This window comes from Bubalus bubalis, chromosome 14 (assembly GCF_019923935.1).
Source record: "Bubalus bubalis isolate 160015118507 breed Murrah chromosome 14, NDDB_SH_1, whole genome shotgun sequence".
NCBI lineage: Eukaryota > Metazoa > Chordata > Mammalia > Artiodactyla > Bovidae > Bubalus > Bubalus bubalis.
Genome location: NC_059170.1, coordinates 67254265 through 67274466, shown reverse-complemented (window position 1 = coordinate 67274466; position 20202 = coordinate 67254265). Strand labels below are relative to the sequence as shown.

The window sequence follows — 20202 nt, the reverse complement described above, 5'->3', positions numbered from 1 at the left end:
GTGGTCACGTACGGTTGAGAGAGCTGGACTGTAAAGAAGGAAGAATACCAAAGAATTGATACCTTCGTACTGTGGTGCTGGAGAAGACTCCTGAAAGTCCCTTGAACAGCAAGAAGATCAAATCAGTCAATCTTTTTTTTTTTTTTTTTTTTTTTTTTTTTTTTTTTTTTAAATTTTATTTTATTTTTAAACTTTACATAACTGTATTAGATTTGCCAAATATCAAAATGAATCCGCCACAGGTTTACATGTGTTCCCCATCCTGAACCCTCCTCCCTCCTCCCTCCCCATTCCATCCCTCTGGGTCGTCCCAGTGCACCAGCCCCAAGCATCCAGTATCGTGCATCGGACCTGGACTGGCAACTCATTTCATACATGATATTTTACATGTTTCAATGCCATTCTCCCAAATCTTCCCACCCTCTCCCTCTCCCACAGAGTCCATAAGACTGTTCTATACATCAGTGTCTCTTTTGCTGTCTCGTACACAGGGTTATTGTTACCATCTTTCTAAATTCCATATATATGCGTTAGTATACTGTATTGGTGTTTTTCTTTCTGGCTTACTTCACTCTGTATAATAGGCTCCAGTTTCATCCACCTCATATCTTAAGGGAGATAAACCCTGAACATTCACTGGAAGGACTGATAATGAAGCTGAACCTCCAGTACTTTGGTCATCTGATGTGAACAGACAACTCATTGGAAAGGTCCCTAATGCTGGGAAAGATGGAGCGCAGAAGAAGAGGGCATCTGAGGATGAGATAGCTGGACGCCATCACCGATGTAATGAGTATGAACTTGGGCAAACTCCAGGAGATGGTGAGGGACATGGAGGCCTGGTGTGCTGCAGTCTATGGGGTAACAAAGAGTCGGACACAACTGGGTGACTGAACAAGTTGATCTTCACAGAAATATATTCCTAAAGCTCCTTTTAAATAAGAAAAATCAAGACTCAGTAAATGTGTCAATGTAGCAAAGAAAGTTCAGGAGCTGTATAGGAATAGGAACCAATTCCCATGTGATAGTTCAGCCTATGGAACTGATGTTGCCATGTACTGCCCTTGACAATTATTAAAAAAAAAAAAAAGGGAAAAGTCTACTCAGAGAACTAAGTTATCCCTAGAAAAGAAAAGCAGAAACTCTGGACTTCGGGAATTCTGGGGGCCATGGTGAACCAGCAGTTCCAAGTGCTGGGAAGAGTAGTTTTACAAAGACTCCAGCACCAAGTCTAGGGTCTTGATCAAAAACAAACCCTTCTTTTTCTAGGGACTGGGTGGAGGATGAGGGAGAGGGGAAATGTCAGGGCTCAACTCTGGCCTGAAGGTGAGAAAGTGGGGAGCTTTTGTAAAACCTTGATAACCTTAAAGTCTAGGACGGAGGAAAGTCCTGTTGACTTTATGGAATTATGAAGAATATCTGACAAAGATCCAGCAGTGCTCAGAAGCGAAGTCAAGTTAACTATTTACACGTGAGTCATGATGGAAAGCCTGTTCCCAGCCCTCCATTATGTGATCCTAACTGGTACTCAGCTTTCACATCTCAAGACTTATTTGCACCACAGCAAAATGATGATATGCTCTGCAACTTTGATCTTTTGAGTAACAAGAAATTACCTGACAAAGCAGAGATAAAAGATGAAGGTAGGCACCATCTCCTTGAGCCCGTTCTGGAAGGGAGGGAACAGAATGTCCCTCGAGTCACAGAGGATATTCTGGGCCTTCCTTGGTCACCCTCTACAACAGCAGTCTCCCTCTCATCACCTCCTCCCCACTTCAGTCTCCTATCCTCTTAACTTGCTTTATTTTCCAACAGAGCATTGTCCTCAACCTGACATTATTTCTTGTCTGCCTCTCAATACTAGAATGAAAGCTCCAAAGAGAGGAGGGACTTGGTTGACTGCTATATTTCTGCACGTGGAACAGTGCCTGGTACGTAACAAGTCAACAATAAGTGTAGCTGTTAAATGACAATTTAAACGAACGTGGGAACCAGGTATCAGACTGGTCTGACAAGCTGTTCTAGCCACCATATTTATAGATGCTTCTGTTAATTATAAGATGCACCATTATTTTACATACCACTAAAACAGAAAAAAATGCTGTTAATTATCCTAAGATTCCATCAACTCTAAGAGGCAGCTTGAACTCAGAAATAAGTGTGAAATTTTTTTTTTTTTTTTTAACAGAACTAGTAATAAATGATGTATCCTCGAGTTAGATCTGGGAGCCAGGCTCCATTTCCTTCAGGGCACTTTCCACAATCAGCAAGTATAATATTATGCTTGTCTCTCTCCCTCAGCTGGTGTGTGCTCACATGGCCAGGGGCTACATCCTGTTCATCACCATTGCCTTACACTTGGGCGGGTATTTGGCAGAGCAGACAAATAATATTTGAAGACTGAATGTATGAATCAAAGCTTAGTAGACCGGGGAATGATTGTGAGGGCCATCTGTGAGATAAGGGAAAGAAAGAGGAGGTGGTTTAAGGAGAATGGAGGAGAAGGATCAGGAGTCAGAAAACAATGGTTTTTTTTTTCTTTTCCAAAAGCCATTTGGCAAGTGAGCATTTTTTTTCAAGATTATCTGCCATCACCCTCCTTTCCTTTCTCACTGTGAGCTTACTGATAAAACCTTCCTACTGAAAGTCAGTATGTGTACCTTCTAACAAATGCATATGACTTAAATTTTAAATGTTCTTTCCATTAAAAAACACCCATCTATTTGATGGAAGTTACATGTGTCTTCTGTGCACTTAACAGATAAAATTATTTCTACCACTGAATACCAGTCTTTTCCCCCTGTAAGCAAGAACCTATAAAACAAAGTTACCACTTACACTTGGGAACTACCAATGAACAGGGAATACACTGTGGACAGATTCTCACCTGTTGCTTATTGCCTTTTCGGGTTAACATAACAAATGGCATTGTGTCTGCAGACTCTGTCTCTCCCTCCCCACCACCAAGTGGGGGTCCTTTCCTCAGCTGGCTTTTGAGGTGCAAGGGAATGGCAACATCAAGTTGGTGCACTTTAACAGATTCGCCACTTCGTTGCTTAAAGACAGAAATGAAAAAAATGTGAATAGCCCAATAAATTGTAATTCCTTCAGTGCTATATATCTTAGAACAATCATTAGACCCAAGTAATCTTTCTGAAACCAGAGTCGTCCCCCACCTCCACACATCCCTTGGAACCATACGATTTGGCTCCTGCTGATGGGTCAGGCCTCTCCCAAACTCAAACACACAGTGCTGCAGGTTCTACTGTCCTGTTTGAGTACACTGGGCCCTTTCACTCACCTTCAGAGCACACATCTTCCTTTGTAATTATCATGGGCCACAACCGCCTCCTTATCTATGAGCACCCCTACCTGACCGATGGTTCATCAATGTGCCCTTTCTCTGGTGTTTCCTGCTGTGAGCACACGCAGTCAGAGCTCAGTATTTAAGAGTGAACAGATAACTTCCTACTTGTTAATATCAATTCTTTTTAACATTTACACTGGATTTATCAACAATAATTAAAACAAATCTTCACCGATGGATGACTTACTATGTGTTAAGCTTGGAGATACTAGTATTAAAAAGATAATCTCTAATCCTCCAAGAGCTCATAAGCTTGTTAAGTAAGAAAGAGAAATTAATTACGATTTATCTGAGTTGTGTATAACGTGTACAATAGAGTGACTACATATGACTAGTTGAGAGTGGGTGGGTGCTGAGATTTCACAAGAGGTTGAATGAAAACGGGACACTTGAGAACATTAAAGACTTCACAAGCCTTCTTCCAACCAGATGGTAAAAGAGCAGTTTGGGGGATACACAGAGAATTTAGACAGGGGAAGAACAGGTGCAAAAGCAAAGATGTGAAACAGCAGGTGCATTTAGGGAACTGCAAATAATTTTCTAAGTCTGAATGAATGGAGCACAAATGAGGAAAGAGCTGAACATGATACTTCAAAGCTAAGCAAGCAATGCTAAAAGGGCATGAAGGTATTAAAACTTCTTTATTGCCATTTAAATACTCTTTTGATTCAGGTACCATATTTGCAAGAGACTTGCAAATCAGCAAAATGGTAATGAAGGTGTAAGGTTTTATTGTTTTTGATTTCTCAGCTCCAACTGTTAGAATTTGGTTGAAGTTCTCCCAGGTTCATAAGATTATTTATAAAGACTTTTTAACTTAAAATTTGAAACAATCATGTCAGAGGAGTCTGGATATGTAAATTACCTTTCTTTCCTGATTATAAAATTAACATACTCTCTTCATAAACTAATACAAAAATCTATTAGCAAATGTGTCCATACCAATTCCTACAGCTATCTCCCTCTGCCTGACTCTAACATGCAACAACTATTAACAATGGGTCATGTCCTTCCAGATATTTTCTTGCATATATATATATGAAACATACATGTACGTGACATATACAACATAACACATAAACAGGAGCAACCATGACAAATATTATTCTATGCTAAACATATATGTTTCTTCTTTTAGATTCTGTATCTTGGGCATCTAGTACAGAGCTAATTATTTATTTTATTGGCCCTCTACTGACAGCTTAGACTGTTTTTTTCTATTACAATGTCACACTTTTCATGCTATTAAGAGTACACTTTTAGATTAAATGGCAAGTCATTCTGACAGGTTTACTAGATTTCTCTCTAAAAAAGGCTGGACTCAACTTAACATTGACCAAGTATAGATGTTTAACCACACTTAACCAAAATAGGTACCATCACTTTTTAAATCTTAATATTTTATGACCTGATAAAAAGGCCCTTCTTAGTTTGCTTATCATTTGATTATCAGTGAGCTTTAGCACTATATTCTTTCTAACAACAAAATGAGTCATTCATTTCTTCTCACTGGTTTGTACAATCTCTTTAGCTTAGTACAGATACTGACTCTTGTGTTGTGTCAGCTATAGATTTTTTTCTCCTGGTTAGTTATTTCTAAAGAGATTTCTATGGCATTTCGTGCTGGAAAGTAGTGTAACAAATGGTTGATAAGAGACTGCACCACTCACTACCCCTTTCACTTTAAGCAAGTTTTTTTTGTTATTTTTTCCAAGCCTGTTTCTTTAACTGAAACATGGGAATACGAACAGTATCTAACAGCTAAAGGCACTGTATGAAGAATAAACATAAAGTCAATGCAGTGCTCAACAGTCTTTACAATCTTTAAAATTATTTGAAAGATTTACAATTAATTATGGGGTAGAAATTAAAAACAGAAATCCATTCTGTTGAAGATACCATTTTCCCTCACATGATTTGAGATGTTAACTTCATCAAGATTAAACTGCCATGTTCTAAGGTCTATTTTAGATTCTGGCAACTCATTCCAATATTCTTGCCTGGAAAATCCATGGACAGAGGAGCCTGGTGGGCTACAGTCCATGGGGTCTCAAAGAGTCACACATAACTGAGTACATAGGCAATGCAATGCAAGGTCTATTTTGGACCCTCCTCTGTTTGATTAATCTATCCATTCCTATACCAAACTATTGCTGTATATTTTAAATGTTTTATTATCTTGTGTGTCACACTTTATTTTCTACAAGTTTCTTAACTGTTTGGTTATTCTTTAAGAATTTAAGAATAATTTTATTAGGTTCATTCTACATTCATGTCCCTGTTTTTCTCTTCCTCCAACTCTCACCCTGTCCCCCAAATTTCCCTGATGGGAGAGAATGAGGACTGCATGAAATTTAAGGACATGATTTATGGAGAAATGATGTCTTTACAATACTGTGTCTTCCTATGATTTTTAGCAAAAGAAAAAAGTCTGTACAACTGTTCATTTTGGGTATCTGATAATGATTTAAAATCAGGGCCTAATAGTGGATGAAGTTTTCTCCTATACATAAATACAACTGCAAAAATGTGAATTCAAACTTCCCTCCTCTCTGATCACATCCTCTCACCTTTCCAGCTCACTTCTTAAGCACTCTCAATAAGTGATGACCACAGAACCACACCGAAATTTCCCATTCCTTTGACTTCATCAGCTTTTCCACCTTTTCTAAATGTTGGGGTTTGTCAGTGCTCAACCCTGAAACTGCTTCTCTTCTGTCTCCGCATTTTACATCTGGATGAGCCAGTTATTGCCATGGCTTTAAAAGTACTCTAACAACCGCTGTTTATGTTTCTCTTTTGCTCTCCAGACATTTCCACTGATGCCTCACAGGCTCCTCAAACTTACCAAGTGTAACTCCTACTCGCACTCTCCTGTTTCTTAGAGACAAGCCAGTGGTCCAAGCCACAAGACTGGGTGTGATCCTTGACTCCTTGGCCCCATATACTGCTACCTAATCAAGCACCAAATAAATCCAGTTCATTCTGCCTAAAAAGCTTTTCAAATCCAGACTTCTGTCCATGTGTCCTGCCACTCTCCTAGACAGATGACTATCATCTCTCAGCTAGGTTACCACCACAGCCTTCTAACCACACCCCTGGTTAGTCTCTCTGCTTTTAGTCCTGTCTTAGGAGACCAGGGTTTGATCCCTAGGTCAGGAAGATCCTCTGGAGAAGGGAATGGAATGGCAAGCCACTCCAATATTTTAGCCTGGAGAATCTCGTGAACAGAGGAACCTGGCAGGTTACAGTCTGTAGGGTTGCAAAGAGTCGGACATGACTGAGTGACTTAACACACAGTCTGAACCAGCTCCTTAAAGGACTGTGCCACTCCCAAGTACCTGTCTCATGCTGTGACCCTCCCACAGACAATGTTCTATTACTACTGGCGCCCTTTTTAAAGTTTTTCAAACAAGTACTTTTCTGCCCTGATCAGGACCTCTGACACAGTTTTTACATTAATCCTAATTTTTCACCTAGATGGTTCCTTTGTACCTGTCTTGTCTAAAAGTCATGATCTCAGAGATGTCTTCTCTGATTATCTCATTTTAAAAAGGCTCTTCCTTTACACGATACCAAAGTATTCTGTTCCTTTGGTTCCTGAGACTAATGTACCTGTACTGCTATTTATACATTATCATAGCTTTTGGCCTTAGTAGCAACAATGAAAGTAAAATCCATCTTCTCTATAGAGGATTATTCCATCAGCATGTACTCCATAACATCTTTTATCTTGAAAACACTCCTCTTTCAACTGACTTTCTCTAGCCACATGCCCATTTTTCTCCCCTTTCTAGTAAAAACTTCTCAAGTCAACTCGACCTGTATCCAGTATGTTCACGTCTCCCTTTTCCACTGAGCCTACTCCGTGGAGCTTTCAGCTACCACTCCAATGACAAAAGCCCTCAAATCAACAAAGGGCTTAACAATAGCTACAAATAGGGCTGAAGTAAATAGCTCATGGGATTTTACTCCTAACTACAGAAAAACATAAAACACAATTACCTAAATCACTGGAAGATGGAGCTTTTAATAAAACCAGTATCTTAATATCATGAGTACTTTAAACATCGAATAACCAATATTCTTCCAGATATTTATATACAAGTTATTCAAATTATAAATCAAACTAAAGAATTTACTAAATTAAACTTCCCCAAATTCTAATCTTCTGTAGTTTGACTGCTAAACAAACTGCAAGTAAAGGGTCTTAGAAAGAGGAGAAAAGGCAAAGGGTGATACAATGAAATTACTCTGCTCCAAGTCTGATAACATTTATTTTTTCTATTCTATTTCAAAGAAGCATAGCAAATCAGGATGTAGGATGCTGCAAGTATTGGCAGCCTCAAATTGCCTAAATTAGGAAAAGCTGCTGCAGAGGTAAAAACGTTTAGAGAGCAGAGACTCTCCCATCACAATCAAGTGTGCTGCAATATTTTATATTAAGGACTTTGGAAGAGAGAAACATTTAATACCTGAAGGTTTTCTAGCATCATTTTATCCAGAGCTTGAATGAAGTCCTCATCTTCTACACAAGGTACATGTTTCAGTCCACCTCCTTTAATCATTACCTCCTTATTAAAACAAAACAGAAACAATTTAAACTGGGAATTCTAACTGTAATGTTTTCTATGGCAGAGCCTTCTAATTGATAACTTGTTCAACATAACTCAAGGAATGAGTTAGGTAAAATAATAACATTATTAAATATTCAAAGAACTTGCAAATAAAGAAAAGTGTTTAGATAAGAAAATAAAAAATGAATTTCTAAAGAAATATTTCAATAATCATAAAAATCAAAACCTTGGTGGCTAAAATTGAAATATTATGAAAATGATGTACAATTTCAAAGAGCAAAGTTTTAATGATACGTACAGTATTTTCTTCATCAGTTTCATTCTCTTTATTTGAATCCGTGAGATAATCTGTATTCTCTTCCTCTTCCTCCTCCCCTTCATCATCATCATTATCAGAACCCTCCTGAAATTGTTTAATATTTGTAGAAGATTAAAACTTTTGAAAAACTTTACTAATAATTTTACATGCCTTAAAAAGATGTTAAAATTTATGAATAATTATTTCTTATTCTCCAGTTTCAGCCTGTTATGCAGTCTGCCTAGAATGGTAGGGCAAAATCAGCTGGCAACTCTTACTATACAACAGTAGCTAAAAAACCCATTTTACATCTTCCATTGACCTAGTAATACAAAGATCCTTTTTAGAAACCTATCCATGAATTCCACAAGGAACAAGTTTCTTGCACCTTTCATATTTTTCTCCTTCCTAACAAACTTGATGGAGAAGGCAATGGCACCCGACTCCAGCACTCTTGCCTGGAAAATCCCATGGACGGAAGAGCCTGGTAGGCTGCAGTCCATGAGGTCGCTAGAGTCGGACACGACTGAGCGACTTCACTTTCACTTTTCACTTTCACGCTTTGGAGAAGGAAATTGGCAGCCCACTCCAGTATTCTTGCCTGGAGAATCCCAGGGACAGGAAGCCTGGTGGGCTGCCTTCTATGGGGTCGCACAGAGTAGGACACGACTGAAGTGACTTAGCAGTAGCGGCAGCAACAAACTTGAGACTGATTTTTCTCACAGCAATTCTTTAATACCCATGTAACTCTGCAATGAAAACTGACAATTCAAATTTAACATCATTTCCATCTGAAAGCAATGACACTACATTTTATAAAGTATCTCACTGCATAAAGCATCTCAGGGTGGAGTGTACTCTCACAGCATTTTGTTGCTCACCCAGTTCTGAAGAAGGACGGATAAGCTTTATTGTCTTCATTTTTATATGTGAAAAAACTAATGCTTGGAAAAGTTAAATGACTTGCCCATGTGCTTTTTTAAGCCAAAGAGCTAGACATTCTGACTCCCCTTGCTGGTGGTTTTCAAGTATTACATCTCCCCTATCCTCTCCTGTTAGTACCCCCACATCCTCGTCTATCAGCCAAAATTCCTCTTCAAATGGAAGAGTGAGCAGAACTCCAATGGATTTTCAAAGAGACACAAAAAAGAAACCATAACCAAAACCAAAAAATACAGCCACATAGTGGCAGCATTCCATCTGAGGAACCTTTCAACACAATTCACTCCCACTTTGTTCCATAAAAGTTAAAGGAAAAAAAAAAAACTGCACTAAACCCAGCTGCTTCTCATTGTGCTGAGAGAAATAAAGTGAATGAGAAATAATTCCTATGAGAAACAATATGATTTAAATTTGTTATAATACATTTAGTATACCTAGCAATTAATTTCAAAAATCTAAACTATTAATACTTTACAGATATTTGAAAACTTTTAGAATTTCTGAAGTGGAAATATTTGAGCAAAGTACAGAAATGCATTAACTTTTTTGACATAATTCTGTACTTCAAAATTAAATTTGCAACAGAAATGCACTTCAACTGGCTCTTGGAAAAAAATTAATCATTTCTTAACACTGGAAAGATACTTCCTATTCAAAAACTAAGCTAAAATGCATGAATTTTTTTCTTTCACCAATTTTTATATTACTTTGGCCACCTGATGCAAAGAACTGACTCACTGGAAAAGACCCTGATGCTGGGAAAGGCTGAAGGTGGGAGGAGAAGGGGATGACAGAGGATGAGATGGTTGGATGTCATCACCAACTCAATGGACATGACTTTGAGTAAACTCTGGGAGATGGTGATGGACAAGGAAGCCTGGCGTGCTGCAGTCCATGGGGTCACAGAGAGTCAGACATGACTGAGCGACTGAACTGAACTGAGGTGTTAAGAGTAACTTCAAAAGGCCATCCGGAGCTTGGAAGAGTTGTGGAACAAGATGGAAAAGAAAAGTACAATGTTTCTGAAGAGTTCCACTCCAGCCCTGTTCTTTTCTCAGTCGAGGCAAATATTTATAGACTATTCTACACATTGTCCTCACTACTTTATAATCAACCCATCTTCTCTCTCTAAAAATGTTCTCCTATGTTTGGAGCATAGTCATGGGAAAGGGTGGTCTTGGGTGGGAGAGTAACAATTCCAATTCCATTTCTTAAAGTAAACCAACCATACTCCTTTCACATCTCCTCCCAGCCAAGACTCAGGAGTCATCCTGTTGAATTTGTTTTCCCATTTAGCAAATTCACATATATTATGTATAATATCCACTTTACAACCAGAAAAGAAATAGTTTAAAATGATACAATTTTTAAAATTATAAAGTTCACTTTTTAAAGGCTGAAATGCATTTGGAGAAAATATCACAACTATTCAAATAAGGAATCTATAGGAAAGTGAGCTATTCTTTAATGTCACATTTACTAAGGATGTTTCATTTATTAGATTCTTCATCAAATTAGTGCAAAATCCATAAACAGCCATAAGATTAGTCTAAAAATACAAAATGGAATATTAGTCTAAACAGTCTAAATTAGTCTAAATTACAAAACACTTATTTCCTTTTGTTGTTATAAAATACTTAAGCCAATTTAAATTATATAATTGAATGTTTCTATGACCTCATTTTTTAGAAAAGCAATATAGCAATGTCTACTTCATAGAAATGTATTATAGAAATATATTCCAGTTCTAAATTTTTATCAGCTTATTTATATCTACTTTAGGGGAGCTGTCAGGTTGTAAAGAGAAAAGTGATAACAATACTGTACTGTTTATTTAAAGTCTGCTAAGAGAGTAGATCTTAATAGTTCTCATTATAAGAAAAAACATTTATAACTATGTTAGGTGATGGATGTTAACTAAACTTATTATGGTAATCATTTCTGCCTCTCTCTCTCTCTCTCTCTCTATATATATATATCAAATCACTGTTGCATGTACACCTTAAACTAATGCAATGTTATTATCAACTATATCACAATAAAACGGGGAAAAGTGGTAGCAAAATAACCCAATATAAAGATGCACTTCCACTGCCTATAAATGCTAGCCAAATTTAAAGTGAAAGTCCCTCAAGTCAAGTCCAACTCTTTGCAACCCCATGGAGTATATATAGTCCATGGAATTCTCTAGGCTAGAATACTGGAGTGGATAGCCTTTCCCTTCTCCAGGGGATCTTCCCAACCAAGGGATCGAACAAACCCAGGTCTCCCACATTGCAGGTGGATTCTTTACCAGCTGAGCCACACAGGAAGCCCAGCCAATTTTAAAAGCCAAACAAACAAGCTGCCTTTTATAGAATCATTCATTTTTAATAGCGAAGCTATTTGCTATGTAGTCAAATTAAACAAAATGTTCATTAATAGCTACAGACCCTCAGGGCTAATAGAAACCAAGACTTAGGGATTTTTACTTCTAACTGTAGAAAATCTTAATTACCTTAAACTATGGGTCATTTAACTCACTCCAGTATACTTGCCTGGGGAATCCCATGGACACAGGAGCCTGGCAGGCTACAGTCCATAAGGTCGCAAAGAATCAGACACAACTGAAGCGACTTAGCATGTATGCATGCATAGGTCGTTTTTCTTTCATGCTAAATGAAGCTTTTAAAAAATCTAGTTTAGGGCTCCCCTGGTGGTCTAGTGGTTAAGAATCCACCTTGCAAGGCAAGGGACACCAATTTGATCCCTGGTCTGGGAAGATCCCACATGCTGTGGAGCAACTAAGCCCAAGCACCTCAACTATGAAGCCTGTGCACACTAAAGCCAGCACTCAGCAACAAGAGAAGCCACCACAATGAGAAGCTGTCGCACTGTAACCAGAGAACAACCCCCACTCACCACAACTAGAGAAGCCCATGTGCAGCAATGAAGACCCAGCACAGCCAAAAATAACCCAGTTTATGAATCTATCTTATGAATGCCTTAAATAACCTATACTGCTTTACACATTAAACAACTCATAACCTCTAAACATTTACATTCTATTTACTATAAATCAAAACTTTAAAATTTAATAAATTCCATTTCCATAAAACACTGTACTGATTATACATTTAAACTTTTTCAGTATTTAATTAAAATCACACTTATGATCACTCTCTCCTAAATGCTTTTAGCACCCAAGCACAAAAAGCCATACACATGATGTCATATTATACATATTATAAGCTTAAAAAGTGAAAAGGTCCTAATTTCATGGTATAAATTTTATTCATCAGTATATTATTGTTATTCTTACCTTACTTTCCATTTTCTTAACTTTCTAACTTAAATATATATTAATGAAGACAGAACAGCATAACAAACCCTTACTTATCATTACACAACTGAACAATGATCAGCTTATGGTCAGTTTCAGTGTCTTCTACATCCCTAACTCACTGCCCAGTCTACTTCCAGATGATGAAGCAAACCCCAGACACTTAATCTTTCAGGTGGAATTTTTAAAACTTAGAGCAGGTTTACAAGAAAAAAGTGGAAAGAATTAGAACTATTATGTTGAATCCTATATAAAAATGACAGGTAGGTAGGTCCAAAATGGTAGAACAGTCATTTCATACGGTCTGGCCTAATAGACTTGTAACAACAAAAATGATGGTACATGATGATTTTCAGATTTCCTATACTATCAGATCTGGGGAAAAGAAAGTTACTAATATCTAGTCAGTAATTTCTTCATAAAACCCATAGGTTAAAAAGTCCACATTCGAAAATGAGATTAAGTCATAGAGCAAATAATTTTTTGTCTTCAAATTGCTTATTAAATAAAAATCCTAACCATACTGATGGTTAACATGTCATTATAGTTCTACCTAAACTCATAGAAAGTGTACCACCAAGAGTCAACAGTCAAGAGTCATGACGTGTTGCTGTAGGTTCATCATTATTAACAAATGTACCACTTTGGTGGGGTATGCTGATTGGGGGAGACTGTGTGAGTAGACAGGAGAAGGTGATATACTGGAAATCTTGCTATCTTCCCATTAATTTTGCTGTGAACCTAAAACTGCTCTTTAAAAATGCTCTTAATAGTAATTTTTAAAAATCCTATGATCAGCATTTTCTTACTCCTAAAAACCCCTCTTAATTAATCCAGCAGTTTTATAATAGACATGAAATACTAGTTACATTTACTCGAATAAAACTAAGAGGAAGATCTTCTTTTATAAAGAAAATTTTGGTCATATAACCCAAATACTCTGCACAAATGTTATCTATCTGCTATAAATAAAAGTCATCACCTCTTCCTCTGGCTCATTCACTTCACTTTCATTTCCAGATTGTTCCTCTGTTTCAGCTCCTCCTTCTTCTTCTTCTTCATCTTCTTCAAGATTTTCTCCTTCTGTCATAGAATCTTTAGAGTCTTTGTCATTTACGAGGCCTTGAAGTGAGAAGAAAGTAGAAAAAGACTTTACAAAACAAGATAAAGGCAAAACTTCCACAGTGAATATTATACCATTTAAAGTATATATGAAGATAATTCAAGTCATGTTCTCAGTTCAGTAAATTAAGAATAGAATTTAAAGCTAGTTTAAGAACCATTTAAAAAACTTAAGTCTTTTATTTCAACAAAGGAGCACAGATACATTTCTTAAAAACTAGCAAAAAAACCCCCAAAACACCACAATTTTTTTTTACTTTCTCAGAGCTTCAAACTATCTCAGTCTCAGATGAACAAACAGCAGCACATATAGTGCAGCTTTAGCCACACCCAAGGCAACCATGGTTACATATTTTATCAAATGGCATTTCAAGAATCTCTAAAAACTTAAAGATACAATAAAATTACATTGCTTTAATGCAGAAATCACATTTGGCTATTAATTTGAATATCTGCAAATTCAGACTGAGAGGAGGCAGATACACAGTGACACTTCTAACATGGGTGTCATCACAGAGCTGTTTTTCCTTTCCTAACAGTGTGCTCCTCCAGAGGCAACGCCCTGGTGTGAATATGGACCACCTCCCACGTTCATCCACATCTCACTGCAGTGTAAATTCTTCTTTATCATCATCTGAGTTCCAAACTATACTCTACTTTGAAGGTGCACATTCCACAGCCTCATATGATCCGACTTTCCCCCACACTTCCAAGTCTTAATCAAGCCTTCTCCCGCAGTTGGGGCAGACTCTTCTGTATCATAAAGCATACTTCCTTGGGATCGTGCTCATCAAACTGCTTCTCAATATACAATATCTTTCAATATGCTCTTTTAAATCCTATATATTCTTCAAATTCAGTCTAAGTTTCCTTTCGTGCATAAACTCAATGAGTGTTACTTTTCCTCCTACTTGTTCCTAAAGCTACTTGGAGAATTGATCATAGCACTTTGCATTTAAAGATACACCATGCAATGGTTTTTCTAATGATTTCAATAAATGTTATGTCACAGTATAAGGCCTTTGAGAACAAAAAATTTCTTTTATATAGTCAAAACTTATTAGAGGCCATATATTGATAAATACACAGTAGGTGTTTAGTAAACCCTTGTTTATTCACAGAATCTTACAGAGTTAGAGCAGAGAGAAACTTGAGTAATGATGGGATTTAGCCCTCTCATTTTATGAGGTATACTGAAGTCCAGAAAGTCTGAAAAACTAACACAATCAACAGCAAAAAATTACTCCAGTGTTTTAAGTCTAAGCAATTAATTAAGAACTGACAAAAACAGAGACTACAGAGTGATGAAAGTAGGTACAATCAAGTTCAGAAATTTAAAAGATAAGGAGAGATGGATGAATCTCAAATCTATCTTGAAAAAATATAATTAATACTGATAGAAAAAGCTGCTGTCTCCGATTGATACCACTAACTCACTATTTTATTCATGTATTTATTTGAACGGAAGCAAAATATTGGGCTTTTATGCTATCAAAGGCAAAAAATTAAAAATCAGGACCGTATAAACCTAAAAATATCACAGCACTGATAAACTGACATGGCTTAATATATCATTCGGAGAAGGCAATGGCACCCCACTCCAGTACTCTTGCCTGGAAAATCCAATGGTCGGAGGAGCCTGGTAGGCTATAGTCCATGAGGTCGCTAAGAGTTGGACACAACTAAGCGACTTCCCTTTCACTTTTCACTTTTATGCATTGGAGAAGGAAACGGCAACCCACTCCAGTGTTCTTGCCTGGAGAATCCCAGGGACAGAGGAGCCTGGTAGGAGGCTGTCTATGGGGTCGCACAGAGTCAGACACAACTGATACGACTTAGCAGCAGCAGCAATATACCATTACATCTTTTTTATAAACACTAAAATATACGTCATGGGAAGAACTGTAGTGGTAAGTACCTTTGTTTTGATAGCCATAATTTGTAAGGAAAATACTACTATTTCTAACACATTTTCATTTGCATTGCAAGTTAGTTTCAAAAGCAGTTTATAAACATATTTTGCATTTTCTAAGCTGGATAATAAACTATTCAGTTGCTGACCTCTAGGACACACTCAGTCTAAAATAAGCAAAGCAGATAAAAATGTACATATAAAGGACATGGAGTTAATAAAATGTAAAACCTAGAGAACAAAATGTTTACAGTATGGGTCAGAATGAAATGTACGTGGACCAAAGTCAAATATTGTTCTCTTGAATGTGAGCTACTTTGGTGCCTCAGTTTTCCTGTTCTTAACAGAGACAGTAACAATAACACTCCCTCTCTTCCAAATGGTTTTCATCTGTTATTTCTTTGCTCAACTAGACATGCTGAGCATTTCCCCCACACACGCAGTATGTCAGAAAGAGCAGTTTGAATTCTGGCTCGATTGGTTAACCCAGTGTTTTGATTTGGGCATTACCTAACTCCTTTGTCAAGTATGAACAATACCTTCCACTTTAATTTTGGGAAAGAGATAGTACTTAATAAAAATACCAACTCTTTTTGCCCTCACTTATTTATGTTATGTTCATTCATCTATTGGGTGTTCTACTTTCATCAATTTGCCTGTGCTCTTTATGTAAATGATGATACCTTGGCACAGGAGCTATTTTCACTTCAAATTTATTTTTTTCATTGTACAAAAGTTTTAAACACCCAAATATGTCAATGTATGCGTACTTTCCTGTATCACTTTAAAATTTAGGAAAATTAACACCTCTTTAAATATCTGATGATCAGATCTATTTCTAACTTTTTAAAAATATTTAACTCTTTAATACATCTGGAGTTTGATGATATAAGATGTGGCTCTGTATCAATTTTCCTCCCAAATGCTCACCTGTTGCTCTTATCCTATTTTAAGACTCCTATTTCATCATACACTAAATTGTTTTATATTTAACTGGGATGACTTCTGGGCATTTTATTCTGCTAATTTTATTTCTAATTTATGAAATATATTCTTCTGTTGCATAAGCAATTTATTCATATGACTTTTTTCATTTTCATTACCTCCATTTCTGTTCCTTATGATATAATCTAGAACTTCCAAACCAGAATTATATTACATTGCTTACTACCATGTTGGTTTTGTTCTTAAAGAGAATGTCATAGAGCTAGTAATTCTCTCTACCTTGAGAAAATCAAGATACACACAAAAATAACAATGTTATTTATAGTGATGCAAAATTAGCAATAACCCAAATGTCAAACAGAATTAATGCATTCACACAAAGGAAAATAAGACTGCTGTTTTAAAATTAAAGATTTAGAAAAGTATTTTGTCAGAAAATTTCATAATATATTAGATAGAAAAAAGTCCAGTTATAAAACTGCAAACGTGAAATTTTAAACAGAACATGCATCAAAATGTTAATAACGTGATTATCCTTGCATACAAAATAACAGTGATTTTTGTTTTCTTGGCATTTTTCAATTTTCCTGTGAACATTTTTATTACTTTTAATAATATTAAAATGTTTTTTTAAATATAAGAAAATTTATTAAGTTAGCACAGGGTTGCTATAAAATTAGAATGATAATAAATTTGCAAGTGCTTGAAAACAAAAAACAACCAAAGGCAAGATGCTGGAAACAGATTTAATATAACAACAGGAAACAGATTTAATATAGATTTATTCACGTGTATCTTCTCTCCGATATTTAGACTCTAAAATAGAAGGAGAATGGGTCTACTCGGGGGCATAATGATCCTAGTTGACACCATCTTTAGAACTGCATTTGCAAATGATGGCCTATTTTTTTCCTGTCCACATTCTTTTTTTTTTTTTTCCTTTCCACATTCTAAAGGACAGATTCTTCAAAAGATGCCTCAAATTCTTTAATTCTTCGCTCTATAAGGTATAAATCATACTGCTCTCTTTACTGCTACCAAATTGGGTATCCAATTAGTATTTCCTTATGTCCACTATACAGGGAGTGCCATTCATTCTTAAGTCTTTGGGTAACAAGACTAAGACTATTTCAAAGCATACAAAGTAAATGAAATAAACAAGCAGATAAACAATCTGCTTGAAATAATCACTGTATACAATTAGAAATCTGAAAAGGAAAAGAAAGTGGATTATTTGGGACAAAGTTAAACAATAAAAAGAATCACATGTGTCTTTATGGGTTGGTAAGTAGGAAAGTGAATAGTTACATAATCAGTAGCATCTTTAAAGCAATGCTCAGATAGATAACAGCAATCACATTCTTCAAAAAAGGGTTTGCCTTGGAGAAAGAAACCCTATTAATATGCTGGATGTAATATGAAAAAAATAGTTTTAGAGGAAAAGAATCACCAGTGCCTTTGCCATGAAAAGTGGTTTCTCGGATTTGGAACATAGTAAATTTATACAATTATTACAACTGGTCATGGTAAGGATCTCCTAATAAAACGCTAAATTTATAGGCTGAAATCATGTCACTTTGAAATGACTACAACATGCTAAGAACTATCAGCAAGCAAACCACACTGGAAAGGCCCCACCTTATTTCAATTATTTCCACTGGCAAGGCTAGTCAGCTTCTACAGTTCCTTACCAACTCTTCTTCCAGAACAACAGCTAAAGGACACTGAGTTAGTAAAGAGACCAACTCTCCTGCAGCATGCTTCTCACATGTCCTCTAGTCTTTAAAACAGAGACAACTCCCCTAGTGACGAGGGTCTGAAATTCTGTAGGATAGTTTCAAACTTCTAACTGGCACTCCCTTTATACAGCGTCAAGCCTGCTCTGTCTTAGGAAATAGTGTTTGTTGAAAATATATACTGTATATGAGATGCTTTAATCAAAAGCAGACTTTTAAATTAGCAACCAAAAACTGTAAAATTAAGAGAGGCTGACAGGATTGTTTTTCCATCACTATCATTTGTTTCAAGTTTTACATGACTGTTTTCCTCTAATTTGGGATTATTTAATGAAGAAGTAAGCCACCCAGATCTTACCTAACACTATTATGTAACACTCAACATCAAAAAATTAAAAGTATACAAAAAGTAAAAGCTAACTGAAAACATTATAAAGCAAATCCTAGAAACAATCTGCCAAATACCATCTTTACTTTCTCTCTGTAATTAATTGCTTACCTAGTTTTATTAAGAATTCTCGTTCCAAGTCGTGTACCTGCCTGATGGATTCTTCCAGAGAATTACAGAGTTTGATCTTTGGTCTTAGCAGTTCTAGTGTGTCACTGATCATGTAATCTATGTCAATAGGAAATGGATGGTCTTTTGTCCAAACCTCCAAACTTTTCTTCCACCAAACATAACGCTGATAACAAATGAAAAATAAATTTAGCTATAAGAAATTAATAACAAAATATTTAAAATAATAATCTGTATTGTGACTTCACCTAGTTATAACAACTAAGCTAAAGAGTTGTACAAGACACCTACATTTTTATTAATGGTCAATAGCAATGATCTTAACACATTTATTTCCCTCCATCTAGTCTGTTTCTAAGCCATTTGGTAACTTTAAATACATTTTTTTACTGTATCTGTTGTAATCTTTTTTAAAAGCAAGGAAAAATTATAAATAAACACCAAATACATTTTCAGGTACTGAAACCAGGCAGAAACTCCATTCCCACACCCCAAAAAGGGCTTAAGTATTTAATTTTACAAAAACAACCAAATTTAAGGCCATGGTTTTGATAAATGTTACTTATTTTCTCTATACTACTTGCTTTGATATTTTAAAGAGTCAAAGTATCTGAAGACAGGGTTACTGAATATATAAAAATCAGAAATCAACAAGCATTTATTGAACATCTACTGTGTATATGGCACTGTTCAGATACATTCCCTCTCATATTCTAGCCTGGCTCCTTCCCTCTATTTTGTACCTGTAATTCTCAAGTTTAACTAAAAAGCACAACCCACAAATTTACTTGTATATAAACAGCTATTTCTCTGGGTGTTTAATCATCCTCTTCCAATTTGTTCTAGATCTCTGCTATTCCAAGTGTGGGAACTCAAAGCCTGTTAGACATATGGACTCTTAGGACTCCCCCATCCTAGGCCAGCTGAATCACAGTGTGGGCATTTAAAAAACATCCCCAGGCAATGTGTGTGCACACTGAAGTTTAGAACCACTGCTGCAGGGGATCTTTCTATCTGACTTCCAGTACATAACCGGACACTATTACAGGTGGCATACACTGACCACCTCTCCCAGGCCTCACCCACTTCTTACTTCCATGCTCTAAGTATATCCTTGCCACACAGTCCAGCTGTTAACCATGTGGAGAATACTTTTGTCTCTTCCTACTTCTGAATATTTCTGAGTGGCTCTTTTTTCTCAGTGATGTCAGAATGAGTGCAAAGAAGGATACTCTTCTCAAAGGAGCCCTGCTTTTGGACACTGACAGTGACAGCTGACATTCTGTGGCAAAATTTGTTTTCAATACAGGCTGTCTCCAACTTAAGGCATTCCTTCCACGCAACAAGGAATCTGAGTCACAAATCTGCAACACCACCTCCCCATTGCTGGCTCGTCAATTCAGAAAATAAGGGGATAACAAGTTATCCTTTAATGCAAAGGTACAGTGGTAGAAGAAAGTTAAA

General features: G+C 36.5%; 1 protein-coding gene across 4 annotated transcripts in view; it reads right to left on the bottom strand.

Moving 5' to 3' along the window:
• The window catches only part of UPF2 (UPF2 regulator of nonsense mediated mRNA decay), a 97353-nt gene that overhangs the window by 11341 nt on the left and 65810 nt on the right, over positions 1–20202 (bottom strand). For all 4 annotated transcript variants that reach the window (XM_025264487.3, XM_025264488.3, XM_006077739.4 and 1 more), the window contains exons 15-19: positions 18721–18904; positions 13489–13628; positions 8243–8347; positions 7843–7941; positions 2888–3055 (exon numbers count right to left, since the gene is read on the bottom strand). In XM_025264487.3, the coding sequence (XP_025120272.1) occupies positions 2888–3055; positions 7843–7941; positions 8243–8347; positions 13489–13628; positions 18721–18904 (696 nt within the window). The remainder of the gene's footprint in view (positions 1–2887; positions 3056–7842; positions 7942–8242; positions 8348–13488; positions 13629–18720; positions 18905–20202) is intronic.